At 39.2% G+C, this 25093-nt stretch overlaps 1 protein-coding gene across 2 annotated transcripts in view; it reads left to right on the top strand.

Annotated features, from left to right (window-relative positions):
* The window catches only part of LOC109919330 (E3 ubiquitin-protein ligase rnf213-alpha-like), a 167523-nt gene extending 145084 nt beyond the window's left edge, over positions 1-22439 (top strand). For both annotated transcript variants that reach the window (XM_048610749.1, XM_048610750.1), the window contains exons 62-71: positions 5140-5382; positions 8191-8323; positions 8603-8692; positions 9647-9812; positions 10223-10424; positions 10499-10576; positions 12645-12842; positions 13566-13655; positions 19265-19443; positions 20986-22439. In XM_048610749.1, the coding sequence (XP_048466706.1) occupies positions 5140-5382; positions 8191-8323; positions 8603-8692; positions 9647-9812; positions 10223-10424; positions 10499-10576; positions 12645-12842; positions 13566-13655; positions 19265-19443; positions 20986-21133 (1527 nt within the window). In that variant the 3' untranslated portion in view covers positions 21134-22439. The remainder of the gene's footprint in view (positions 1-5139; positions 5383-8190; positions 8324-8602; positions 8693-9646; positions 9813-10222; positions 10425-10498; positions 10577-12644; positions 12843-13565; positions 13656-19264; positions 19444-20985) is intronic.
* The last annotated feature ends 2654 nt before the right edge of the window (positions 22440-25093 follow it).

Genomic DNA, 25093 nt, shown 5'->3' with positions numbered 1-25093 from the left:
TTAAAGCATTGATGGTTTGGGACCTTTTGTGGGTAAATTGATTGCTGCATTTGTCTACAGAATAGACTACAAAAGTTACCTCATAGGTACAATGTTTTGGGATGTCCTGAGAACATGAAAGGGACTGTGTAAATGTACAAAGAACAAAGAAACCAGCACATGAACAGGCCTTCAACCGACCAAATCTGCTCTGACACATGATGCTTTTTTGAATTTAAAACCTTTTTCCCCTCCATATCCCTCTCGTCCCTGCCTATTCATGTCAAGATGCCTCTTAAATGTTGCTATTGTATCTGCTCCTACTACATCCTCTGGGAGCACATTCTAGGCACTCAGTACCCTCTATGCAAAAAACCTGCCTCTCACATCTCCTCTAAACTTTATCCCTTTTACCTTAAACCTATGCCTCCTCGTAATTGACAATTCAACCCTGGGAAAGAGACTTCAACTATCCATTCTATCCATGTCTCTCATAATTCTGTAAACTTCTATCAGGTCAATCCTCATCCTCCGATGTTCAAGTGAAAACAAACCAAGTTTTTCATTAGTCATAACTAATACTGGCCAAACCAGGCAACATTCTGGTAAACTTTTCTGTACACTCTCTAAAACCTCCACATCCTTCTGGTAATGTGGTGACCAAAACTGTGCGCAGTATTCCAAATGTAGCCTAACTAAAATTCTATACAGCTGCAACATGACTTGCCACTTTTATACTCTGTGCCCGAACAATGTAGGCAAGCATGCCATGTGCCTTAATAAAAACCGAAATGACTGTGGATGATGTAAATCAGGAACAAAAACAGAAGTTGATGGAAAAGCTCAGCAGGTCTGGCAGCATCTGTGAAGAAAAATCAGAGTCAACATCTCCTTTGTCTGTCCAATTGTTCTTCTCTCTCTTTGGGTTCTATCCCCACCTATCATTAACTCCTCAACCCCTCCCCCCACCATATCTTCTGCATATAAACCGACATTTTCCTAGCTACCATCAGTTTTGAGGAAGGGTCACCGGACCCGAAATGTTAACACTCCTGCAAACACCAAAGGTGCAACACCAGCCCATTTACCTCCTCCCTCTTCAGTATCCAAGGGCCCAAACATACCTTCCAGGTGAAGCAGCACTTTACCTGCACTTCACACATTCCACATTGGGGTCTCCTCTGCAATGGGAAATGGAGCGTAGACTGAGTGACTGCTTTGCAGAACATCTACGTCTGCCCACAAAAAAAGACCATGAGCTTCCAGTGGCCTGCCGCTTTAACACACCACCCTGTTCCCTGGCCAACATCTCTGTCTCAGGCTTGCTGCAGCATTCCAGCGAAGCTCAGCACAAGTGTATGAACAAAATCTCATTTTCCATTTGGGGACTTTGCAGCCCTCTGGACTCAAAATCGAGTTTAGGGCCTGGACTCTCTCACGTCCTATCCCGCTTCCCACCATACCAAGCCTTGTTATCACATAGTCTGCCATTACACACTACCTATTGTTCAAGTGAAAACAAAACAAAACAACCAACAGTCCCCATTAATAGCAATTCACTCTCCTCGCCAGATCATTATCAACCCCTTGTCTGTCCAACTGTTCTTCTCTCTCTTTGGACTCTATCTCCACCTATCGTTTCCCCTTTACTACCACCTCCCCCTACCCTATCTTCCGCATACAAACCGACATTTTACTAGCTACCATGAGTTCTGAGGAAGTGTCACCAGACCCGATATGTTAACTCTGATGTTTCTTCAGAGATGCTGCTAGACCTGCTGAGCTTTTCCAGCAACTTCTGTTTTTATGACATATGCCTTCTTGACCATCTTATATACTTGTGTTGCCACTTTCGGGGAACCATAGACAAGTATGCTTAGATCCCTCTTCATGTTAATGCTTCTGAGGATTCTGCCATTTATTGTATACTTCTATCCTGCATTAGACCTTCCAAAAAGAAGTCCAGATTAAATTCCATCTGCCATTTCTCTGCCAAAGCCTCTAGTGTATGTATTTCCATTTTTTTAAACTTATTCACAGGATATAGGCGTCACTGGCTAGGCCAGTATTTATTGCCTATTCCTAATTGTCCAGAGGGCAGTTACAAGACAGCCACATTGCTGTGGGTCTGCAGTTACATATAGGTCAGACCAGGTAAGGATGGCAGTTCCTTCCCAAAGGATATTAGTGAATCAGGTGGTATCCTGCTTTATCCTCTGGCAATCCTCCTCACTATCTGCAGCTATCCCCAACCTTTATGTCATCCACAAACTTACTAATCAGACCATCTACATCCTCCTCCAAATCATTTAAATACATTACAAACAACAGGGGTCCCAACACTGATCCCTGCAGAACACCACTGGTCACAGACCTCCAGTCAGAAAAACACCCTTCCACCGCTACTCTCTACCTTCAATGACCAAGCCAGTTCTGTATCCATCTGACCAGCTCACCATGGATCCCAAATGACTTCACCCTCTTTGTCAGCCTGCCAGGAGGGAACCATGTCAAAGACCTTGCTAAAGTCCATGTAGACAACATCCACTGCCCTGCCCTCATCAATCATCTTTGTCACTTCCTCAAAAACCTCAATCAAGTTCATCAGACACGACCTCTCCCACACAAAGCTATGCTGCCTGTTGCTAATAAATCCATATTTTTCCAAATGTGTCCCCAAGGATCTTCCCTCAATAATTTCTCTACTGATGTAACGCTTGTAGGCCTGTCATTTTCTGGATTATTCTGTTGCCCTTCTTAGGGAACAACATTAGCTAATCTCTGGTCCTCTGGGACCTCTCCTGTGACTAAAGAGGGTACAAAGCTTCTATACAAGGCCCAACAATTTCCTCCCTCACTTCCCTTAGTATTCTGGGACAGATCCCATACCATAAGTCCTGCTGATTTGTCTACCTTGACAGTTTTCAAAACTCCCGACACCTGCTCCTTTTTTATATTAACTTGACCAAGAATATCACCATTCCCCTCTCCAGATTCACCACCTACCATGTCCTTGTCCTTTGTGAATACCAATGCAAGGTATTCATTAAGGACTTCATCTGCTTCCTCCAGCTCCATGCATAGGTTGCCTCCTTTGTCCTTGAGAGGACCTGCCATTTTCTGAGCTACCCTCTTGCTTCTCATATATGAATAGAAAGATGCCTCAGGATTTTCCTTAATCCTGTTTGTCAAGGACGTTTCATAGTCCTGTTTAGCCTTCCTAACTCCTTATTTAAGTTCCTTCCTGCTTTCTTTGTATTCTTTGAGAACTCTGTCTGTCTTCAGTTTCCAAAATCTGATGTATGCCTCCTTTTCCTTTTTCACTAAGCTCACAATTTCTCTTGTCATCTTAGGTTCCTGAATCTTGTAATCCTTATTCTTCATTTTCACAGGAACATGCTGGTCCTGAACTCTAATCAATAGGCCTTTAAAAGATTCCACAAGACAGATATGGATTTACTCCCAAACAGCAGCCCTCAGTCTACGTTCTCCAGTTCCTGTCTAATATTTTTGTACTTCCTCAAATTGGCACTTTCACCCAGGGACTACGTGTACATTTATCCATAAGTAACTTAAAACTTACAGGATAATGGTCAAAGTTCCTGAAACACTTCCCCACTGAAATTTGGACCAGGGTCATTCTCCAACACCAGGTCTAGTATGGCCCCTTCCCTAGTTGGATTTTTACATATTGCTTCAAGAAACTCTCCTGGACACATCTAACAAATTACCATCCAAGCCCCTGGCACTAAGGGAGTCAATATAGGGGAAGTTAAAATCACCCACCACAACAACCCTGTTGTTTTCACATTTTCCCATAATCTGTCCACATATCTGTTCCTCGATTACCTGCTGGCTGTTGAGCGGCCTGTCAGTACAATCCCGTCAAAGTGATTGCACCCTTCCTCTTCCAGACCTCCATCCATATGACCACTCTGGATGAACCCTCTGAGGTGGCCTCCGTCCAGTACAGCTGTGATATTCTCCCTTATCAGTAACTCCCCCACCCGTTATACATCCTCTCTATCTCATCTGAAACATCTAAATCCTGCAACATGAAGCTGCCAGATGTGTCCCTCTCTCAATCAAGTTTCTGTAATAGCTACTAACATCGTTGTTATATGTACTAATCCAAAATCTAAGTTCATCTGCCTTACCTGTCAAATGTATGTTCCTACCTTTTAGTATTTATGAGCTGAAGTGTCCAGAGCACATAACTAGCCAGATCTATTCACATACTTGATTTGTTTTGACTGCCTTCGGATAATGATTTTAGCTTAAATTGATTCCTGTTAACAAAGCTATAAATTAACTGCAAGTGACTTGCATCTCCACGCCTTGCACTGGGTGAGTGGATTGCCTACCTTTCATAGAACCTATCTGACCTTAATTACATTAATTGAAAGGAATTAACAGTCGAGTGGCAAAAGCTGAATATTATCCTCTTGATCTCTGATGTTTGAACCACTAAAAAGAGTTATTGTCTCAACATCAACATCTGTGATATGATTACCCTTTCTATTGCATAAATCATCCTGTCTGTTCAACTTTATTTCTGAATAAACCTCAGGGTCAATATGATTGTCCAGGAATTTTGCTAAGTCAAAGTTATAGTGAAGATCATTAAATTCTTGATCACCAATGACGTTTTGCTTACAGTTTTAGTTTCTTGCTGCACTTTCCTGCTCCTGTATATGATCTTACTTTTAACAAATCTAATTGTTATTTTTAGTCTGTACACATTGAGCTGACAATGTGATATTTATCACTTTACAATGAAGACAAGGATGTGGTTGACAACCGAAATGAACTATGATAGATTGTGTACCAAAACCTAGGGCAATCATTTATCCTGGACATGCTCTTCCAGACACTGATGATATAACAGGGCCGAATCCGTTTGTAGGATATTTAGTCTCTTTTCAATACAGTATCGTTTATTGGAAACCAACATCCAAATGTTCAGGGAATTCTACTCATGCTTGGATATTAAAAATAAAATGTTGAGTTTAAATGAAACCTGGTCACTAAACATTAAGTAGTAGTTAAAATGTGTTCCACCATATAGCCATAGACAGTTCTACACTTAACTTGCTGAAGAACATTCAAGTCATGAAGGCAGTAAACTAAGATGCTTTCCTCTCTTTTTCTAATTCACAGAACCTTGATGAAATGTTGTCGCATGTGGGCAAGCAGATCAGTTCTGATGAGAGAATTGGTGGGAGTCCTGTTGTTACAATGCTGTTCGGAGACCCATCAGATTTTGTCACCTCTAATGATGTTTTAAACTGTTCTTCTGCCTGGAAATACAATCGTCGAATATGTGTAGAGAACTTTGCTCAGATTGTAGAGCAAAAGGGGGGAAAGAAAGCAACACCTGTACTGTGGAAATTTCTTCAAAAGGTATTTTGTGTTTTTATTTTAAGTCATTCTTAATTAGCAGAATAGCTCTTAACATAAAATGCCACCCATAACAAGGTTCATTGATGTGATAATGGCAGGAATGTTCCCAGTAAGAACAAAAGATCACCAGAACATTAAAACATTTATGTGATCTAAAGAGTAGGTGTAGCTCTTAAAGCAATACAGTGCATCAGTGCTCACCACAAAATCCAGGAACAAGAACCACTATCTACTTTTCTGTGCCAAAAGGAGAGTCATCTTATATTCAAATCAGTTCTTTCTTTTTGTAACCTGAAGCCTATCCTCAGGTCTTCCCAAATCTACACAGTTGAAATAATTGTTCAACATTGACATAACCTAGACCCTTCATAATTTTGTGAACCTTTATGAAACTTGCTTTGAGTCAACATTTTTCTAAGAAGGGTCTAGGCCCGAAACATCAGCTTTCCTGCTCCTCTGATGCTGCTTGGCCTGCTGTGTTCATCCAGCTCTACACCTTGTTATCTCATTTTTCTAAATGTCTAGTTTGTCCGTATAAATGAAATGTTTTGGACATTAAATTAATCTTGTGGCCCTCTTCTGTACTCTTTGCAAAGGCTCAGCATTTTGCACCAAGGTCTCGTGCAAGGACAAATTGATAAGCTTTGCTTTGTATTGATTTTTGCTGTGAATACAGCTTACAATCCTATTTGCTTTAGCAATAACCTTCCAGCACTAGCCATGGTCATTTCCAGAGTTATGCATTACAACTCTCAGATCTCTCATTCCACAACTTGATTTGATTCCATCCCCTGTAAGATGTATGTATATTTAGCATTAGATCTTTTCACGTCCATAACAGTTGACATTTTAAGTTAAACATAATTTTCTAAAAGCAGCTCCATTCCTTTACCACCTCTTGACAGACATTAGTTAACTGGGTATAGATTGTAGATTGAATCTAAACCTGCCTGGTGTTGTCATTCAGCTTTTAAGCTAATAAATTTGCCAAAGAAGCAGAAAGAAGACATTGAAAATGACCCTTTTTGCAATTGGATTTCCCATCACTGTCAGAAAAGGTATTTAGAGAGAAAATAATGAGACAATAATTATCCTTCAGCTTATGTGGTGACTTGGACACAGAAAATTTTGTTATGTTTGCAAGATATTCCAAGTCAATAAATGTCATATAACAAAGTAATAAGCGTACATAAGAATCTCAAAATGCCTTTGATATTATTGTTGTCCTAATATTTGATTGTTTAAGCTTGTCAGACCTACCTGCTAGTTGCGCTGCTGTTTAGGCACACCAGACTCAGCTGGCTGGATAAAAACTGAAAGAACTGTGGATGCTGTAAATCAGGAACAAAAACAGAAGTTGCTGAAAAAACTCATCAGATCTGGCAGCATCTGTGAAGGAAAAGATCAGAGTTAACGTTTCAGGTGTTCTGAGGAAGGGTCACCGGACCCGAAACGTTAACTCTGATTTTTTTCTTCACAGATGCTGCCAGACCTGCTGAGCTTTTCCAGCAACTTTTGTTTTTGTTCAGTTGGCTGGATGAATGATTTAAGATGCAGAGTAACACCATCAGTGTGGGTTCAATTCCTGCACCAGCAGAGGTGGGCATGAAGGATGCTGCTGCTCAGCCTCTCCCCTCGTCTGAGGCATGGCGACTCTCAGGTTAAACCACCACTAATTGTTTCTCTCTAACGAGGCAGTGTTCCTATGGTCTGGTACGACTATGGCAACTTTACCTTTTACAGTACTTTGATGTGGTGGGATCACATTTTCATTCCTGTTTGAGAAGACAGCTTAGCAAGCGGCTGGTTCATCTGGAAGCAGATTGTAGATGTCTAATTGATGACCCTCATGAACATACTTTACAACCTCTTGTGGCTGCAGATCGAGAATAACAGTCTTCAGCACAAAATAATTACAATGAATTGCTCATGGAGCACTTGTGGCCTGGGACAGCATGCGGCCTCACAGCCTCCTTTCGAAGTACCTCGTACCCCAGGCTATTCCCCTATTTTCATTCACTAGGAAAACTGTAAAAATAAATGTGAACAATTATATTGACCCTGCAGTCAGATCTCAACACCTTTGGCTTGGTGGAGAAGCCATCACTGCTCCCCTCATCAAAAGAGCCGGTTCTGTTTCAAAGCCTGATCTACGTATTTAAGGAAGGAGCCCACAGCCTCAGAACAGATGCTTATCGGGCAAGAATTGGATGGGTAAGGGCCTCCCCTCCATGTTAACTGTCACTGTCCAGTACTTGCCTGGCAGGAATTGTTAAAGCTACTGTCTCTGTCTCAGTGCTAAACAGTACATTCCTGCCTTCTCATGCAACTTTTTGTCCCTCCCAACTTCATTCCTTGAAAAACATCTATGCATCTGGGTCCTGATGACTGCAATCAGTAAGTCCATTCCTTCATATGTTTTAGAAGGGATCCTCAAATTAGGAATTTGAAGCCCTCGTTGGGTTTAAAAAGTGATTAATTTTGTGCGCTGAGAAAGTAACATTATCCAGCCTACTTTCTCTCTGGATGGTTATGTTAAATTTCTTTAACTTTCATTAAATCCACCTAATGTCAAACTGGAGCTATTTAAAGTCACATGAGTAGTTCACTTAAAAGTGCATTGTACATGTTTCTGAAAAATAGTGGAGTATTTGCCCTTTCTTAACTAATTTGTTTGCTGTCATGTAATGGTTTTACTAACTGTTAAAGAGAAACAAAATTTAGGGCTGCTAGAAACTTAACGATCCATGACCAATATCTTAACTTGGTTACCTTATAAAATGACATCCATCCTAACTTATTTTTTAGGCAAGTTATATAAAGATGCTTAAGAAGTTACCCGATCTTCTTGGACTGCAGTATGAATTAATCAGGACATTCCAAAGTGCCTCAAATGTGAAATCAAAGACCATTTCTCAGTTCCTTCAGCAAATGGCTTCAGGTAAAATGCTACTTTTAATGCAAGAAGTGTTCAGTTGTACGAAGCTCATTTACTATGAATACAGTGGAAATGTACAACAGTAAACTAGATAGTAGCTGATCAAATAATTTTCTGCTCTTTCTAATCCATATGATGATTGTCTGTTGGACAATGAAAAGAAGGGGAATTAGGAGAAGCATAGAATATAAGTGGAGTGCAATTAATTATAGATGCACGACGGTGGTATTTATGTTTTGCTTATTGACACTTAATTTATTCGTTTCATTTTCGTGTTTCTAGGTCAACAGGGCCAAAAGCAAAACTTTGAAAAAAGGATCAAGATTTTTTTACAGCTTTGGAATCAGCTGCGTTTGTTACTGGCAGAAAACAGTGAGTGTATTATGACTGTTGCGTTAACTATTGGATCCATTTTCCTGATGCAGTCGTGTTATTTAGTTATCCTATTCTGCTGGATAGTTCCTAACACTTTTCACAACAGTCATAATTGCCAGTGCGATTAGAGGCTCCAGAACTGTATAGCCTCTCTTCAGTCTCTGACTGAAGGGAAGAATTTCCTGAAATCTGTGTGTTTATGTATCTGTGTCACATGATATCATTTTGAGATTTTCTGACATTAGGGTTTTTCCCACACCAAATTTTTAGCTGAGGGAGTTGAAGAAGTGAATATGGTTTGGCTTAAAGAAAGACAAATTGATATATATCCATTCTGTACAGCAGGAATGAGTGTGCAGTTACTAAAACCATCATGGTGTGCAAGTCTATCTTCTAGTAGTCTAAACTGAGATTCTGTGGAAGACCATGCAGTGCAATTAAATGAAGAACTTTTTGGGAATCAAATTTATAGTAAACCTTTTGATCCTGTGGAAGTGCTGGTCACCTACAAGTCAGAATATTTAAACATTAAAATATACTGCATGGTTGTTTACGAAAAACCATTTTATACAACCAAATTATACCCTTCTTTAGGCCCACTTTGAATGTTATGCATTAAACTGCCTCCTTTCTATCATGCTGCCAATTCCAAACCACCTTCTTGTTGAGGTAGGAATCAGTCTGTTCGATTTTTTTAAACAACCTCTTTCATGTTCATTGCTCAAAATAGCAATTTGTCTCATAGGTTAGTAAGTGTGATAGGTTAAGCTATTTGAAATTACCTTTAACTCAGTTGAAAATTATGCCTGCTGGTTCTCGCCTAGCTGCTTCTATACAATTATTTTAGGCTATCGCGATTCCCTCAGAGCTCCAGAAAGATTTAGCAAACTCAGCCATATGCAAAGTTGCATACATCTCTTTCAGTTATATTTTCAATATTTTGTTTTCCAGATCTGAAAATCCCACAAGAGCTGTGCCAAAAGGATTTAACGTTTGAAAACTCCATTGAAATTTTGTTGCCTCAACCACAGGGTCCAGGCCTTTGTGCCATTGAACTCAGCAAGTTTCTCATTGAGATCCAAAATGATCTCCTTGGAGCCATGAGTGATCATAAAAAGTAAGCACCTTCCTGGATTGATTTTCCTGATTGGCACCCAGTTAGTGAATCTACTTGACCAAGATTAGACACAGTTCTTGTTTATGTTTCCCAGATAGCATGATTCAATTTTTGTTTTGTTCCATTTTATAATTTGTTCCTAAAATCTGCAATGTTTGACTTTTTACTTCTCTGTTTTTCTAAGTATTGTAACTGAAGTTGTATCTAGGGACCTTTGCACCTAAGAAGGCACTGTAAGCTTTTCACTATACTCATCTGAGTACATGTGACGATAAAGCTGATTCTAATTCTAAAGTGAAGTTCCATCATTACTGTGTTGCCAATTGCAGTTTCTTCTTTCCATTTCAGAGTGAGATTACTTCATATAATTATGTATAATTCACATGATAGATCCATTTTATTTCTGGCAGATCATCCATCAATCCAGAAGAGGTATCCGATGCACAGTTAATTGTCTGTGACCCTGATAAAGATTTCATTCCACTGGTTTTATCAAACTGCCAGTACTTCCTGGAAAAAGGACACGAGACATTACCGGAGTATGATATTAAAAACATTGAACGTCAGTTAATACGACTATTCCTGAAAGGAAAACCATTCATAGTTGACTCTGTAAGTATATTTTTTGAAGATTGGTCTAACTTTATAATGACAGAACCAATTAACATTTACTTTTTTTTTTACAGAAAATACCCAAATTTGTTGGAAGACATGAAAGAGATTATTCAAGCATCTTCACGGAACTAAAAGCAAAGATATCTCAAGTAACTATTTTCCTTGGGCAGAACAAGTGCTGCAGTCTGGAGTTAAAATTGGCAGGACATAACTTACAGTCAGATACATTTGTTTCAATATTTGTGTTTTATGGTAGACCTGGACAAGTAGCTTCTGGCCAAAGTGCAGTAGTCTGCTATAGTACAGTGTCCCATTTAATGGCTGAATTCGTCTGAGCAAACATTTGCTGGTGACATGCAAAAACACAGCATTTTAACACATTCCTGAACAAGATACAGTAAATATTTGGTGAGAAGATTACATTATAAAAAGCCAACAATTACTGACAAACATAGATCATACTGCTGAGAGTATGTCTGGAGGCTAAAGCAAACATCATGGTCACCAGAGATCCCTGTCCAGGAGGAAAAACAAGTAAAAATTTGTGAATGATGCACAGTGGTCTGACTTGTTTCTTTTATTCATTCACGGGATAAGGGCATTGTTGGCTAGGCAGCATTTATTGCTTATCCCTAATTGCCCAGAGGGCAGTTAAGAGTCAACCACTTTGCTGTGGATCTGGAGTCACACGTAGGCCAGACCAGGTAAGGAAGGCAGTTTCCTTCCCTAAAGGACATTAAGTGAACCAGATGGGTTTTTCCTGACAATCGACAATGGATTCATGGTCATCATTAGACTCTTAATTCCAGATATTTTATTGAATTCAAATTCCACCATCTGCCATGGCAGGATTTAAACCCAGATCCCCAGAACGTTATCTGGATCTCTGGATTAACTGTCCAGCGATAATACCACTAGGCCATCGCCTCCCCCATGGGGATGTATACCTCAGAACAGTGTTCCAGTACAACCAGTACATTCATTTCCAAGTTTTATTATCTTCATTACAGGTTTTTCCTTCTGGGACATAGCGAGAGGCGTCAATTATATTTAGCTGTCAACACATTTTGAGTGCCATCAAGCAGTTCACCAGTATTTTTAGGATTGCAGAGGCAGAAAGAAGGCACGAAATCATCAGTGATCCACATTCACAGGATTACAGCAGAAGACCTAAAGGGGAGGACTACAGCAATTTGGGGCATTAATGAAAGGGAAGGATTAACAGCAAGGCAGTTGTGGTGCCCCAAATCAGTCAAGTGATTTTTGTTGATTGTAAATTAATCCCAGAGGTGCTTCTGATCATTCCTCCAAGTGATGCTGTTTCTGGCCATTTTCCAATGTGTGATTCCTGCTTTCAGCAAGTTTGTGGACAGATGTACCAAAATAGCACAGGACTGCTAAATAAAAATGAAGCCCTCACCTTTTCTGGCAGGTATTTTGCCATTTAAATCCAAGTTGGTGATAAACAAAGCAAACAAATGACTTTATGTTTGTATTTGTCTCAATTAGAACTGAGATAGTATAATTCTGTCCCTACTCAAAACAGAACAATCATTGACATGCTTCAGTGTTGTCATTTCACCTTTACAATCTCTGTTTCGGATGCTGTATGGGAAGAATTAATGTTTTTATTTAATAACACACCAGTCCGGGAATCTATGAAAGGTTTTCAGCATTTTCTAATGTGCTATTAGAATGCTTCACTACTCCCACTGAGTGTAGCTAACCTTGGAGGACCCACTAATGGCAAAACTGTAGAACAGCAATTTAATGCAGTGTATTCATTGGTCAGTCTGTCTTCAAGGGATATTTTATGGTCTCGATCACAGACCTGTATATATTGAGGCCTGGATCTCTTGGACGCTAGAATGATCTTGTCTCTGAAGAGCTGTGAGATATGAATAGGTTGGGACCTAAAAGAATAGGTTCAGGATCGTAGATTTTTGTCATCCTTCTATCATTATCCTCCACCTCTGCCTGTTACCAAGTTAAATTTGACTGCTAGTCTATCTCTTCTTACTGTTCTTGTGGTTTTCTCTGTCCAATTGGCTGTTGGATCCTCAACAGCTCTGGCAGCTCCATTCTAAATAGTGTGATTCAGCCAATACTAGCACCAGTACCCACAAGGCATCATTACTCAATGTTCACTTACAGTTTTACCAATTTGTATGAAAATAAATTGAGGAAATGACATTTATTTTCTTTTCTCCATTGAAGGAAATATTATCACATTCTGTCTGCACTGCAGTCACAACAGTGCTGAAATCTTACAGTGACATTTGTGATGCCCTGGATATCATTGAGATTGTGGTCGGATTCCTTGCTACTGCAGGAGGATCCCCAGACAGCCAGCTCCTCTGCTACCTCAAAGAGACTTTACGGATGGATCGGCGGGTGTTAACCTGTGTCAGCAAGGTCTGTATAAACATACTCATTATCTGGGAAACGTCATTAGTGCTTGCATAAGGTAAACACTTCCTCTCCAACACTGTAACCATATTTGTCTTTTCACCTTTCAATTACTTACCAGCAACTTCTTTTACAGCTTTTCCATTCTATTTCATTTACTGGATTTCCTAAATAGCTATTGGCTGTAAATGTTTAGTATTTGGATTAGTTTGTCACTGTCCTGTGTCTGCACCCACATCATTAAACCACGGACTTTCTCTTCACATATCCCCACTTGTTCATCTTTACCCAACTCAATCTTTCCCAATAGAAAATACTGACTACCACAGGTGTGACTATAATGACACCATTTAGCCGAATGCACTAATTTTAATGGATAACGGCTTGCACACAATACAGGTAAATGCACTTCACTTGATTGTATTTGCAATACAAACAGCTACCACTGTTTAGTAACCAAGGAAATAAAGCACTCATGATGATCAGAATAAACTCAGATAACTTTGCTTTTCATCATGCCATTTTATCAACAAATGCACAGAAAGGTTAAAGTACTTTGGTACACTGCCAGTCAGAGTACTGAGATCACATGATTCTGGACCATGAGATCTGTAGTTATTTACCAATTACACCACATATGGGCACAGTAATTTGGTTCCTGTCAGAATGTTGTGTCAATTTTCCATCTGCCTTATCTTACCTGCAATGTTTTTGTAATTCTCCCACTAGGCATTTGAAGGATGCAAACTAAAGCACACTCTGTCCCTCTGGCAACTCTTATCATCGTGGAAATCTGAGATCATGCTGAGCACAGGGAAGGTGAGATTGGTCATACCAGTGTTCTTGTTCGGCAACATACCTATAAAACTGAAATAAAATATGTTAAGTGGATTAGAAAAGGGAATTGGCTGATACATTAAAAAAGTGACCCTTACAGGATGGAAAGTCATAAGTTACTTCAATGCTGCTCTCAACTTTAACTGTGTTGCCCTCTTTACAAGTTGTAATTATTGACTCTAAACATCGTTTTGAGAGTGGCACTCCCTTTATATTAAGATTTTATTTCTGTCCTCTATCCTTTGCTTTTCATCCATTATCCCCAAGGAATACTTGTTGTTAGATAACTGACCATTACCCCTTTGAGGGATGCAAGAATAACCTCTGTCTTTCTCACTTCCCCCATCTGTCTCTCTTTCTTTCTATCTGTCTATCTCCATCTCTCCTCCATAGATTTGTCACTGTATGGTCATTAAGCCAGACACAATGCTGCTTTCATACTGAGAGAGTGGTCATGTGCCATGGCACCTCCCCTTAATGATATCACTGACTTGTTTTGAGTTGAGTGTTGAATATGTTCAAAGATATGTTGGAGAAATAGGACCATTGGTTTGGGGAGCTGCAGTGCAAGTTAGTGTCAATTGAGGAAACGTTCAATGATAGAGTATTATTTGTGAAATGTTATTCGAAGACCAGAGGTTGCAAAGTGCCTGAGAATGTTTCAGTCACTCATTTACTGAAGTATTTAGAGCAGAGAAACAGATCCTTCAGTTTAACAAGTCTACATTGGTGTTTATGCTGTACGTATGTCTCGCCAAGCCTTTTATATCTAACACAATTTAACATATCCTTCTATATCTCTGCTATTAATTTCAGTTACACTGTGTGATACCAAGTTTCATCGTCTAACCTCTCTGCCTGTGCACATAGCTAATCTTGCCTAGAGTTTTGCTGCAGGCCAGGCAGCATCAGAGGAGCAGCAAAGTTGACATTTCAGGTGGACCCTTGCTGTCCTGGTTTGTCACTCTTGTTTGTCTTTGTCTGTCATCTGCATCACCCTCACAAATCTACTGTGGCTCAACTATGACCCCTTCTATTTACTGTCTTCTACTTTTCCCTCTAAAAGAGATCACTGTAGCTTTTCAGCTCTGATTATGGCATAATACGATTAAGGGGAGACAGTTGTGTAGTGGTAATGTCATCCACATGCCCAAACAAATGCTCATGAGAACATGTTCAAATCCTAGGATAGCAGCTAGTGAAATGTAAATTTAATTCACAAAGCTGGAATTGAATGTCTCAGTAATGATGATCACAAAACTCTCGTTGATTGTCATAAAAACCCAAGTAGTTCAATGATGTCTTTTAGGGAAGGAAATCTGCCATCCTTACCTCATCAGGCCTATTCATGATTCCTAGTCCACAGCAGTGTGGGTGACTTATAACTGCCTTCTGAAATAGCTGAGCAAACCATATAGTTCAAAGGGAATTAGGAATGGACAACAAATGCTGGTCTTACCAGTGACACCCACATCCCATGAAAATATAAAGAAGAAAAACATAAATCATGATGAGGTAACTGATAACCTGATGCCTTCATTTAGAGAGAAGACATTAGCCTATAATGAACATGTGAAGAGAGAGGCCTAATGCATTATACTAGAGAGTTATATTTGAGAACCAACTATGTACCGGTTTAAGTAAAAGGGGTTACAAAACATGAGGAGTTAAAGAGCTTTACTTAGAGATGTGGTGCTGGCAACTTCAGGGACAGTGTATGTAGTGATTGTAATGAAGTCAGCCAGGTGGACCTCATAGAATATGAGTTTCCTGATTGGAGCTGTTAATCTGGTCCAATCTCAGGGAGGCCTGGCTGACAAATAAGAACAGGAGTGTCGAAGATCCTGTTCACTCTGAGAGCTGATTCTTAGGGAGCTGGATCAGAGTCAAGGACTGTCCATGTGTAAATAAAAGGTAACTTGATGACAGGATACCAGCCTGTCTGGATATTTCAGTGTATGTGAAGACATCCATGACCCAGAGAAACTCCAGACTGTTATCTCAATGTGCAGAAAGCAGTATTGACCTTAAGCACAAGAGTAAACCATGGTGGTAGCCAAAGGACACAGCTGAAAAGGGAAGATTATAAAGGCAAGACATGACCTTGGAAGACTTTGAAGGTGCAGCTGAGTAAATAGTGAGAAAGTTCTGAAGACAGGGCAAGACTGTAGAAGACGTTGATTACAGGGCTACAGATGGGGAAGACACCAAAGGATGAGAAAAAAGTCCTCTGAAGCCTGTGAAACGTAGTCAATAAATAACAATAATTTGGAAAGGTGAACTACTGGATTGAACACTATCACAGTAAGAAGGAAAATTAGGTCAGTCAAGCTCTATGGTCCATCAGGGTGACAATTCTTGTAGAGATATCTTCATTACTTCAACTATCTGCTAACATGGAATGCGCACAATGAAGCAGCAGTGAGAGCTCTGGAAGTGGCAGTTTTCAGCTCTGTAATATCTTCAGGCTTATACATGTAGGAGCAGTGCCTTCAAGTCAATAGTTTGTAGGTCGAATAGCTGATAATGTTCTATTAAGACAAATGTGAAGAAAGTATTATGAAGTATCACGCATTTATTAAATTATTCAACACGTGATTTTGCCTCAAAAGAAATTTAGTGAGAGCATTTGGAAGAATCAGTAGAAGCCTTTGTAGTAGATCTATATTATCTTGTAAGATGTTGCAGCTATGGAGCTTTAAAAGATTAATTAATTAATTAGAAACAACATTGTGGCCAATGTGAGGGATGAGAAGTTATCAGACTTCTTACAGTTCAAGGAAGACTTGATATTGCAATAAGCAATCCAATTTGCTACACAGACAGAAATTGGGCTCAAAATCGGTCATTATTGAGAGGAAGCGTTGGGTATTCTTCTGATGCAGTTAAATGGATAGATCCAAATATGGCATTATTACCTTCCTGGAATCTCAGTCAAAGAGTGGGGATCAAAATCATCAATCATATTAGGCTAACAAGATGTGGCTCCAAACAGAATTGGGACACATCAGAAAATTTTGCAAGTTAATATCACGTTTGACCACTTCAAAAGCAAAGAAAATGTCCTGTAAAAGGACCATTTCCAGAGAAATAGAAATCATGCTGAAAGGAAAATGGTCAAGAAGTTAAAGATACAGAACATATAAAGACAGTGTTCCCCAGGAGATCAAAGTGAGTCAAAACAGACCAGCAATTTGAAGGTACAAGGTTTTAAAACAGAATTTAAATTTGAAAAGTAGCAATTGTTGCAATACTTGCAGACAGCTTGCCACAGTTAAAATTTGAGACTCAGACCAGCTGTCATAAAACTCCAAGTTCAAGCCCACGAACATATCACCATGAAGCCTAGTCACAGAGGACAAAATGTTTATGAAAGACAATATATAACGAGGAATCAGAAATCCTCATTGTTAAGCAGAAATGCATAAATTCATCTTAGTTTCGTTGGGAGAGTAAATACAGTATTTCAGAGTGAAGGCAGAACAGAATTACTGCAAACATCTGCTTGTACACCCCCAAGAAAATTCCTCATCCTTTGTGGGAAATCTCAATCTGATGGCATCATCTATAGTTGGGGGGAGTTCATATCACCATTGACAGAGCTGAAACAGTGGTGATCAGGGCTACTATTCCTAAAACAAGTGGAGAACTAAGATAGTGTGTAGATCCCAATCAGTTAGACAAGGAGTAAGGAGGGAAAACAACCTTTCTACCTGTCGATGATAGTTTGGTAAAGTTGACAACAAACAAGTTTTTCACATATCTGGATCCCAACAGTGGTTTGTGGCAGGTGCTTTGAGATCAAACATGAAAATTGCTGACTACATTTATTACACCTTTTGGGCATTTTTGATTCATCCATCCACTGTCTGGGATGAACCAGAGACTTCCAAATCATTGTCTTAAATCTTGAAGGGAATGGGGACCTATTTGGATGACAATTGACTGCAAGCTGAAACAAAGAAAGAACATGGCAAGAAGGTCAGGGACATGTTAAAGGCATGACAGAAAATAGGCCTTACATCAAATAAGAAATACAATCATCTAGAACAGCAATTACATTCCTCGGACATATTATCCAAAAATACTACATCACAGTAGATCCAAGGAAGACGAGCCATCAGTGAATCTTCAGCACCAAAGTACATAAATGATGAACAGCACTTCTTATGTGTGGTGAATCAAATGTGAGAATTTATCACCAATTAGCCAGTCTTACTCAACCCAAAACAGAACTTTAGAAAAACAGCCAGCAATTGTTTGGAATCAGTAACAGGTTGGAGATATTGACAAGATTTAAAAAGATATTACATTGTACTTCTATTTTAACACATTGCAATGCAGGTGTACTCACTCATTATAATTGCCACACATACATTGCCCATCAGGAAAGCCATTGGAAAGGCTGGCAATGCCTTGACTTGTTTCGTTTTAGAGAGAAGATGTATTTAGTCCTCGGTGTCTATTATTCACGATGGACTGAAGTGGAAATACTTCATTCAATCACTGCAGATTCTGATCAGAGATTGAAAAAGGATCATCACAATACACAGTTTCTCAGAAGAATTAGTATTGAATGAAATAAGCCAATTTGTGAGTGTGCCTTTCAGGAAGTTCACTTTGGAGGCAGATGTCAACTTCCCCACTCTATCCTTGGTCAAATGGAAATAATAGTCAATACTGGAATCCCTGCACAAGAATCTAGACTGGGAGTTGGCTCTACTCTTTTAAAGAGCAACACCATTGAGCAATGTACTCACCAGCTGAATCACCCATGGGGAGTGGTTTAAAAACAGATATTCTGGATTTAGAACCCAAACTCACGCCAGACGTAACCTCTTAAAACCACAAAGGTTAAACAACTGGGGAAAGTCCACAGTTAAAAAATAATAAACATGGTACATCTCTAAACACAGGGCAAAAACTCTGTCAACCTTAAACATCAACCTTGAACACAAAAGTGTGATTAAAGAACTGGATGTCAGAAGCCACATTGTAAGGACAGCTGAGATCTCATATTTACAGAACATCTAAAGGGACAGTCAGGAGGAATAGGAAGGCATTGATCTTACTCAAGCCAAGAAGTGGGACAAAGTATGAATAGCAGAGAATATGAGACAACCATATATATATTACTACATCTGACAGTGTACAGACTGGAAAGCTACTTCAGACATTTTACAACACCATCACCTGAGCGCTGAACTCAAACTGAACCAGATTGGGTCATCCAGTCAGAATTCCAGATAGTCTCAATCTGATCGTAAGGTGCAAACTGTGAGGTTAGAGGGAAAATGATAACATGAAAACAGTGATACCAGTAGTAATGATATTAATAATGACATCATGATTACAAAGACAGCTTTTTATTCTACAGATCTTTTTATCACTAATTTCTGGATAAAGAAGTCCGTCCTAAATTCTCTTTTAGATTTTATAGTGACTGTCTGTTGACCCATCATGGCATCCAATTTGGTGAATTGGAAACATAATTTTGCAGCATCCCTTACTCAATGTTTTAATAACTGGCTTTCAATAAATTGAAAGGAACAGCATTACAATATTACTAATTTCTCTCTTGTTTTTATTAGGACCCATTTGAGAGAATCCCTAAGGCATACAAGGAACACTTACTTCCTAAAGAAGAAGCAGAGCTGAGAACCTTTTTTGCATCCACAAACATCAACACATTTCTCTGGGAGCTGCATGAGATTCTGGTCCTGAAGACTACTCAAAGCAATGTAGATGACAACTTCTCATCGACATGGAGGTAATATGCACCAGTTGTTACAGTACAACTAAACAGCCTCACTGATTACTTCCCTTTCAATCTGCAACTGGAATGAAGTTCTTCCCAGAAAGCAAGGTTTACCCTTCTTGGTTAAGAATCCCAAGCAGAACAAGTTTGAATAATTCTGGCATAAGGGAAGAGCACAGTGCTTTCATAAAAATCAGCACTAATTTTGATTGGCTCACTGAGGATTACCAGTAGGTTGGGCATTTTAGTAAAGTGGGCATTGCACAATTCAGGGTAATTTCTAACCTACCATCATAGGAAACTGATGATTCGGACTGGACATCCTTTACTTGAGTTGGTTGATTTCATTCTGGACTTGAAGATCTTGTGGCACAGTGGTAGTGTCCCTATTTCTGGGCTAGTGTTTCTGAGTTTAAAAATTGATGGTCAGGGAAAGTATGCCATTGCATGGCCAAGCAGCTTGATCGTCAAACTCTAAAGATGTCCAATACACTTATGGCAGATAGTAAGAGCAAAAGAATTTCTCAGTCACCCAAAACCACATAGCTGCTGCAGCACAACAGCCTCCCCATGTTTAAACATTCCTTACCCAGGTTCTTATCACAAACAAGTGTTATTGTCTTTCTGAGGGACTATTGCACACTTAACTTGCATTTTCATGGAATATAAAATCAGGTTAAATATTAGACAGGTGATCAATTAAATCTCTTCAGTTTCCTGCTGGATGCTTTAAGTTGAAAGCACTTGTAAAGTGTATAATGCTCGGGTTTTTCCATGACTGAGGTTCAGGTACTGACAGGATAAGATGCTAAAAAGATATAGGGACAAGGTACTACAAGTCTTTCCATCAAAGGCCATTCCTCCAATACATTAACTCCCCCCTAATAGGATGGCATCACCATCATCATTGCCTCACATTGGTGAAGAGAGACACTGTCAATTCCAAATTGCTATCAAAGCCTACGCTCAAGTACATACTGAAGTTTTGAAGGATCTCAGATAGTGAGAAATCAGGCTTCCTATTTTCACTGCTGAATGTATCATGGCAGTGGAGTTGGAATGAGGTCTTAGATTGTTACTAGATTGGGCAATTAAGGCCTCAATAGACCTACGCGTCTAGAAACAATGATGTGTTTTCTCAACTTCCTTTGTCTTTCCCTTTCTTTGCTGTGCCATTGACTATACAGTACTGTGATGAAATGCAGCAGCGGTCCAATGACCCTGTAATCTCCAGTAACAGTTACCTTGGGCTGATAGAAGGAATGCTGGCAGCACCTTCATTTTATAAGATTCTGTCCCTGGATGATGTACCTGCGTTAGAGGTGTAGATGGAGGCCCCTGTATGCCAGTGTATGTGCAGTATGTAGTTGCAAAATAAAATCGGCCCAAAACATCCCATCAAAGTAAATTGGCAAGTAGGCAAATTTTTAAAAAGGCAAAATCATGGTGCATCTGTTTATTGTGACTTGAGATGAGAACAGATGAGAGAAGGTGCTTCAATATATTCTGCATTTTGTTTTGAGTTTTAAGCATTTAATCTTTGTTTGATTTCAGCCTTAGTGACACAATTTTGACTTACTTGGAGTCCAAGGATTCTGATATTCTGCCAGGACTAGAAGACAACCTTTCTGGTGAAATCACTCTGGCTAAAAGCGTCCAGACGTGGAAATTTGCAGTGAATTTTAAGAAAGGAATTCGATAGTTCATCCTGAATGAGCTTTAGGGTCTTTATGCACTGAAGAATTGGTGATGGCAAACCCAAACAAGTGCCTACTTTTTGTGAAGATTGACCTGTGTAAAGGATGTCTTAATTCAGTTGTAAAAGATTTTGCACTATGTTCAGAAATGTCTATTGTAAGTGAATTATTATGTAGCTATAATTGATCTGTTATAAAACTTTCAGAAAAGTATTCCAAGCTGTGCAATGTCCTGTACAATCTTTTGAATGAGTTATATAGTGGGAAGGATCATTTAAGTCTAAAGTTGTTTCATGCAAGGAACATTCAGATCTCTGCAATTTAAAAGCTCCCATTTTGTATTTAAGAGGTGCAAGTGGTTTGACATGGTACAACATTCTGCAACAAATCCTGTGAATTATTTTTTAATGTTTGGTATTACTTGCAAACTCAAGTGCCACAATTTTGCATTCAGGTCCCAAAGGTGGTGACAGTAATGGTTTCTGAGTGGATACAAAACTGAATTACTTACTTTCATTTTAAAGCCATCTCTAAATATAGCTTGTTATCAGAAAGCACAATGTGGTGTATAGGAATGGAGGAAGGCCATTCAGCCACTCAAACCCATACTGGCATTTAATTAGCTCATAGCTTATCTGTAAGTTAACATCACGTAACCACCTTGGCTCTAACTCCCATAACATCCCTCCCTAAAAAATTAATTTCTATTTTTATTTGTCAATTTACTTAGAATCAAGAGGTTTTTTTGGCAAAGGATGTTTCAGTTTTTCACCAACATTTGTGCTAAAATAGGCTTTCTGACATCTTTCCAGAATGGCGTAATTTTAATTTTAAGGCTGTGTCCCCTTGTTCCATATTAATTCACTTTCCGATCAACTCCTCTAATTTATGCATAAAATCATCCTTTAATCATCCTATCCTCAAGAAAATACAAGCCACATCAATGCGCCTCTGCTTCATAAATTAGTTACTTTAGTCCAGTCAACATTCTGGTAAATCTGCATAACCCATTTTCAATGAAAATAGTTAATGCATAATTTAAACCAAGGATGGTGTGATAGTATGGCACTCATGCTGAGTTTGCTCACCTTTGCTTTGAAAATTCTGTTTGAAATTGAAAGTAATTTCATATTCCATTTATTTTATACTAACAGTTGTCTTGATTATTGTTCTTTGACTTAATATGTAAACAATCTGGTTGGTAGTGATTTGAAATGCTGTAATTTGCATTCCATCCATTTTCGGTTCATGTACAAAGGTTAATTGTAAGAAGTGTTAGAACAGTTAAAATATACTCTTTATTAAAACTGAGCAATTGATTCCATTATTAATCGGAGATGAGATAATGAATTCTAAACCACTGAACGAACATAAGGCTAAGTACATTCTCTCATGAAGAATTCATTGCTATTGTGTTGTAAATACCATTTAGTGAAACCAACAAAAGGAAAAAAAATTCAAACTATTGTGTTAATTTCCACATATTGGATCTTGAAAGCCTGCCAATTTTTGGTTTTAGGCTTGGAGCGGTTAATGTGATTACAGTAGAGGTATGCTAAGTAAGATTGCTAGACAAATACATGATATCCTGCTGAGTTGCTCGCAAACTCATTCATTTTCATCAAGTGGGCTTCTGAATCCATGTCGGCTACAGCTCAATTGGTAGCATTCTGATCTCAGAAGCAAAAGACTACATTTCCAATCTGATACCAGAGATTGGGACAATTTCTAGACCAACACTCCAGTGCAGTACTGAGGGAATATTGCATGTTGGAAGTGCCATCTTTTGAATGAGATGTTTGACCAAGGGCTCATGGGTCCTCTCAAGTGGATTTCATGGCACTATTTCAAAGAAGGGCAAAGGAATTATCCCTGGTGTACTAATGGGGGTTTATCCCCCAAAACAACTTTAATAAAACAGATTATCAAGTCAGTACCTCGTTGCTGTATATGGGACCTTGTGCAAAATTGACTGTCATGTTTCTGACTTAACAACAAAAAAACACACTCTTCAGGAGGAACGACTTTTGTCGTGATTGTAACAAGGTCAGCTATGTAGACCACATACAATATGAGTTCCTTGATTGGAGCTGTTAATCTGGTCTAATCAAGATAGCCCTGGCTGACAGATAAGAACTGGAGTGTCAGACATCCTGTTCTCTCAGAGCTGGCTCTGAGGAGGCTGGATCAGTGTCAAGGACTCACCATGTGTAAATAAAGGGTGACTTGGTGATGGGATACCACCTCTGTGGGGTTATTTCAGTGGTGACGAGGGAAAAGCAAGCTCCTGAAGAAATTCGCTCACAACAGTCGTCTTTGATGTCGGGTATGCATTTCTGGCATCATGCCGTTAGTTGGGAAGCTTGACTCATTTGATCCTGCTGTCAAAGACTGGGCCCAGGAAGAGGAAAAAATGCAATTTTTTTCTGGGCGAATGACATTGGGGCAGATGAAAAGCAATGAGTGATTCCCCTGACAATTGTGGACCTGCAGCTTTTTTGGTTTTGAGGAACCTTACTTTCCCTGAGGCACCAGATACTAAAACCTTTGAAGAGTTGACAGATTTAATTAAGTAAGCCAAGCCTCCTCTAATTCTGAGATGCTATCAGTTTTACTCGACAATTCGAGAACCAGGAGAATCTGAATTGGGACTTTTGTTGAGGTTAAGATGAGGCATGTGACTTTGGTTTAAATTAGATCTGCTCATGTATTTGCATGATATAAAGCTGGAAATGATTTGATTGGGGTAGCCATTATCCCTCAAGATGGCTTTTTCAGCATTAAGCTTGTATAGTGAATAATTAGCTCAGGCCTTATTGATAAGTTTGCTGATTAGGCCAATCTCATAGGGAGTGGAGCAGTAGGAGTCCCAATGCATATATTGATGAATGAAGGTAGGTTTGCAAGAAAAAGTAGGAGAGACCCTCCTGACTGATTTCGCAACTTGGCCATTAAGGAAAGTGAGCTCATTTAACTGCTCCATTTCTGATGTGAATTTGAGCACAGAATGGAGTCTATTAAGACATAAGAGAACCTTCTTACATGGAATTGCAAATTCAAATATATCAAACATATCATGTACGTATCAGAAATATTCAAAGGATAGAGGTTAGGTGTCATCAATCAAAGACACGTTTCTTATCAAACCCAAAAACAATGTTTGCAAGAAACTTGGCAGATCCTATGGCAGCGTCCTCTATTTGGGCACACATGGTGGCATTCAAATTGAACACTACAGTGAAAGTTGTTGATTTACATAATGTTGTGAGATTTAGATCACCATGTCATTCTGCTCTATATCTGATGTCAATGTCAATATTACTAGCCTATTCACGAATGTCAAATGCAGACATGGACACTGCGTTGCTATTGATATGCAAGTTCCAAATGATCTTCATAAATATGAAGGAATCCTTCACCGTCTGCAAAGAAAAACTGCTCAGAACTGGTTGCAGCAATTAACCCAACTATTTTTCCAGTTCAAGTTGTACAAAACTGGTCAAAGATAGGAAAGAGCTAAAAGGACATCACTTTTGGGTTTGTTAGTAAACCTGCACATTCACAGGTGCAGTGAGTCCTGGGGATGAAGTATATCATGTACATCTCTTGTGTAGGGAGGCAGTGACATAGTGGCATTGTCACTGGACTAGTAATCCAGAGGCCCAGGCTAATGTTCTGACATGGGTTCCAATTCTACCATAACAGTTAAAGGAAAAATCTGGCATTTAAAATACTAGTCTAATGGTGACCATTGTAGATAGTTTTTTAATGACAATCTAGTACATTAATGTATTTTTAGGAAAAAAAAACTCTGCTGCTCTTATGAGATCTGGCCTACTTGTGACTCCAGACCCACATCAATGTGGTTATCTCTTATCTGTTCTCTGAACAAATGCTGGTAAGCCTAGTAATAGCCACATCCCATGAAACAGTAAAGCAAATTTAAAAAAACACTTGTTGCTCTT

The sequence above is a fragment of the Rhincodon typus genome, chromosome 23 (assembly GCF_021869965.1).
Source record: "Rhincodon typus isolate 14 chromosome 23, sRhiTyp1.1, whole genome shotgun sequence".
Taxonomy (NCBI): domain Eukaryota; kingdom Metazoa; phylum Chordata; class Chondrichthyes; order Orectolobiformes; family Rhincodontidae; genus Rhincodon; species Rhincodon typus.
This window is presented reverse-complemented; position numbering and strand designations above follow the sequence as displayed.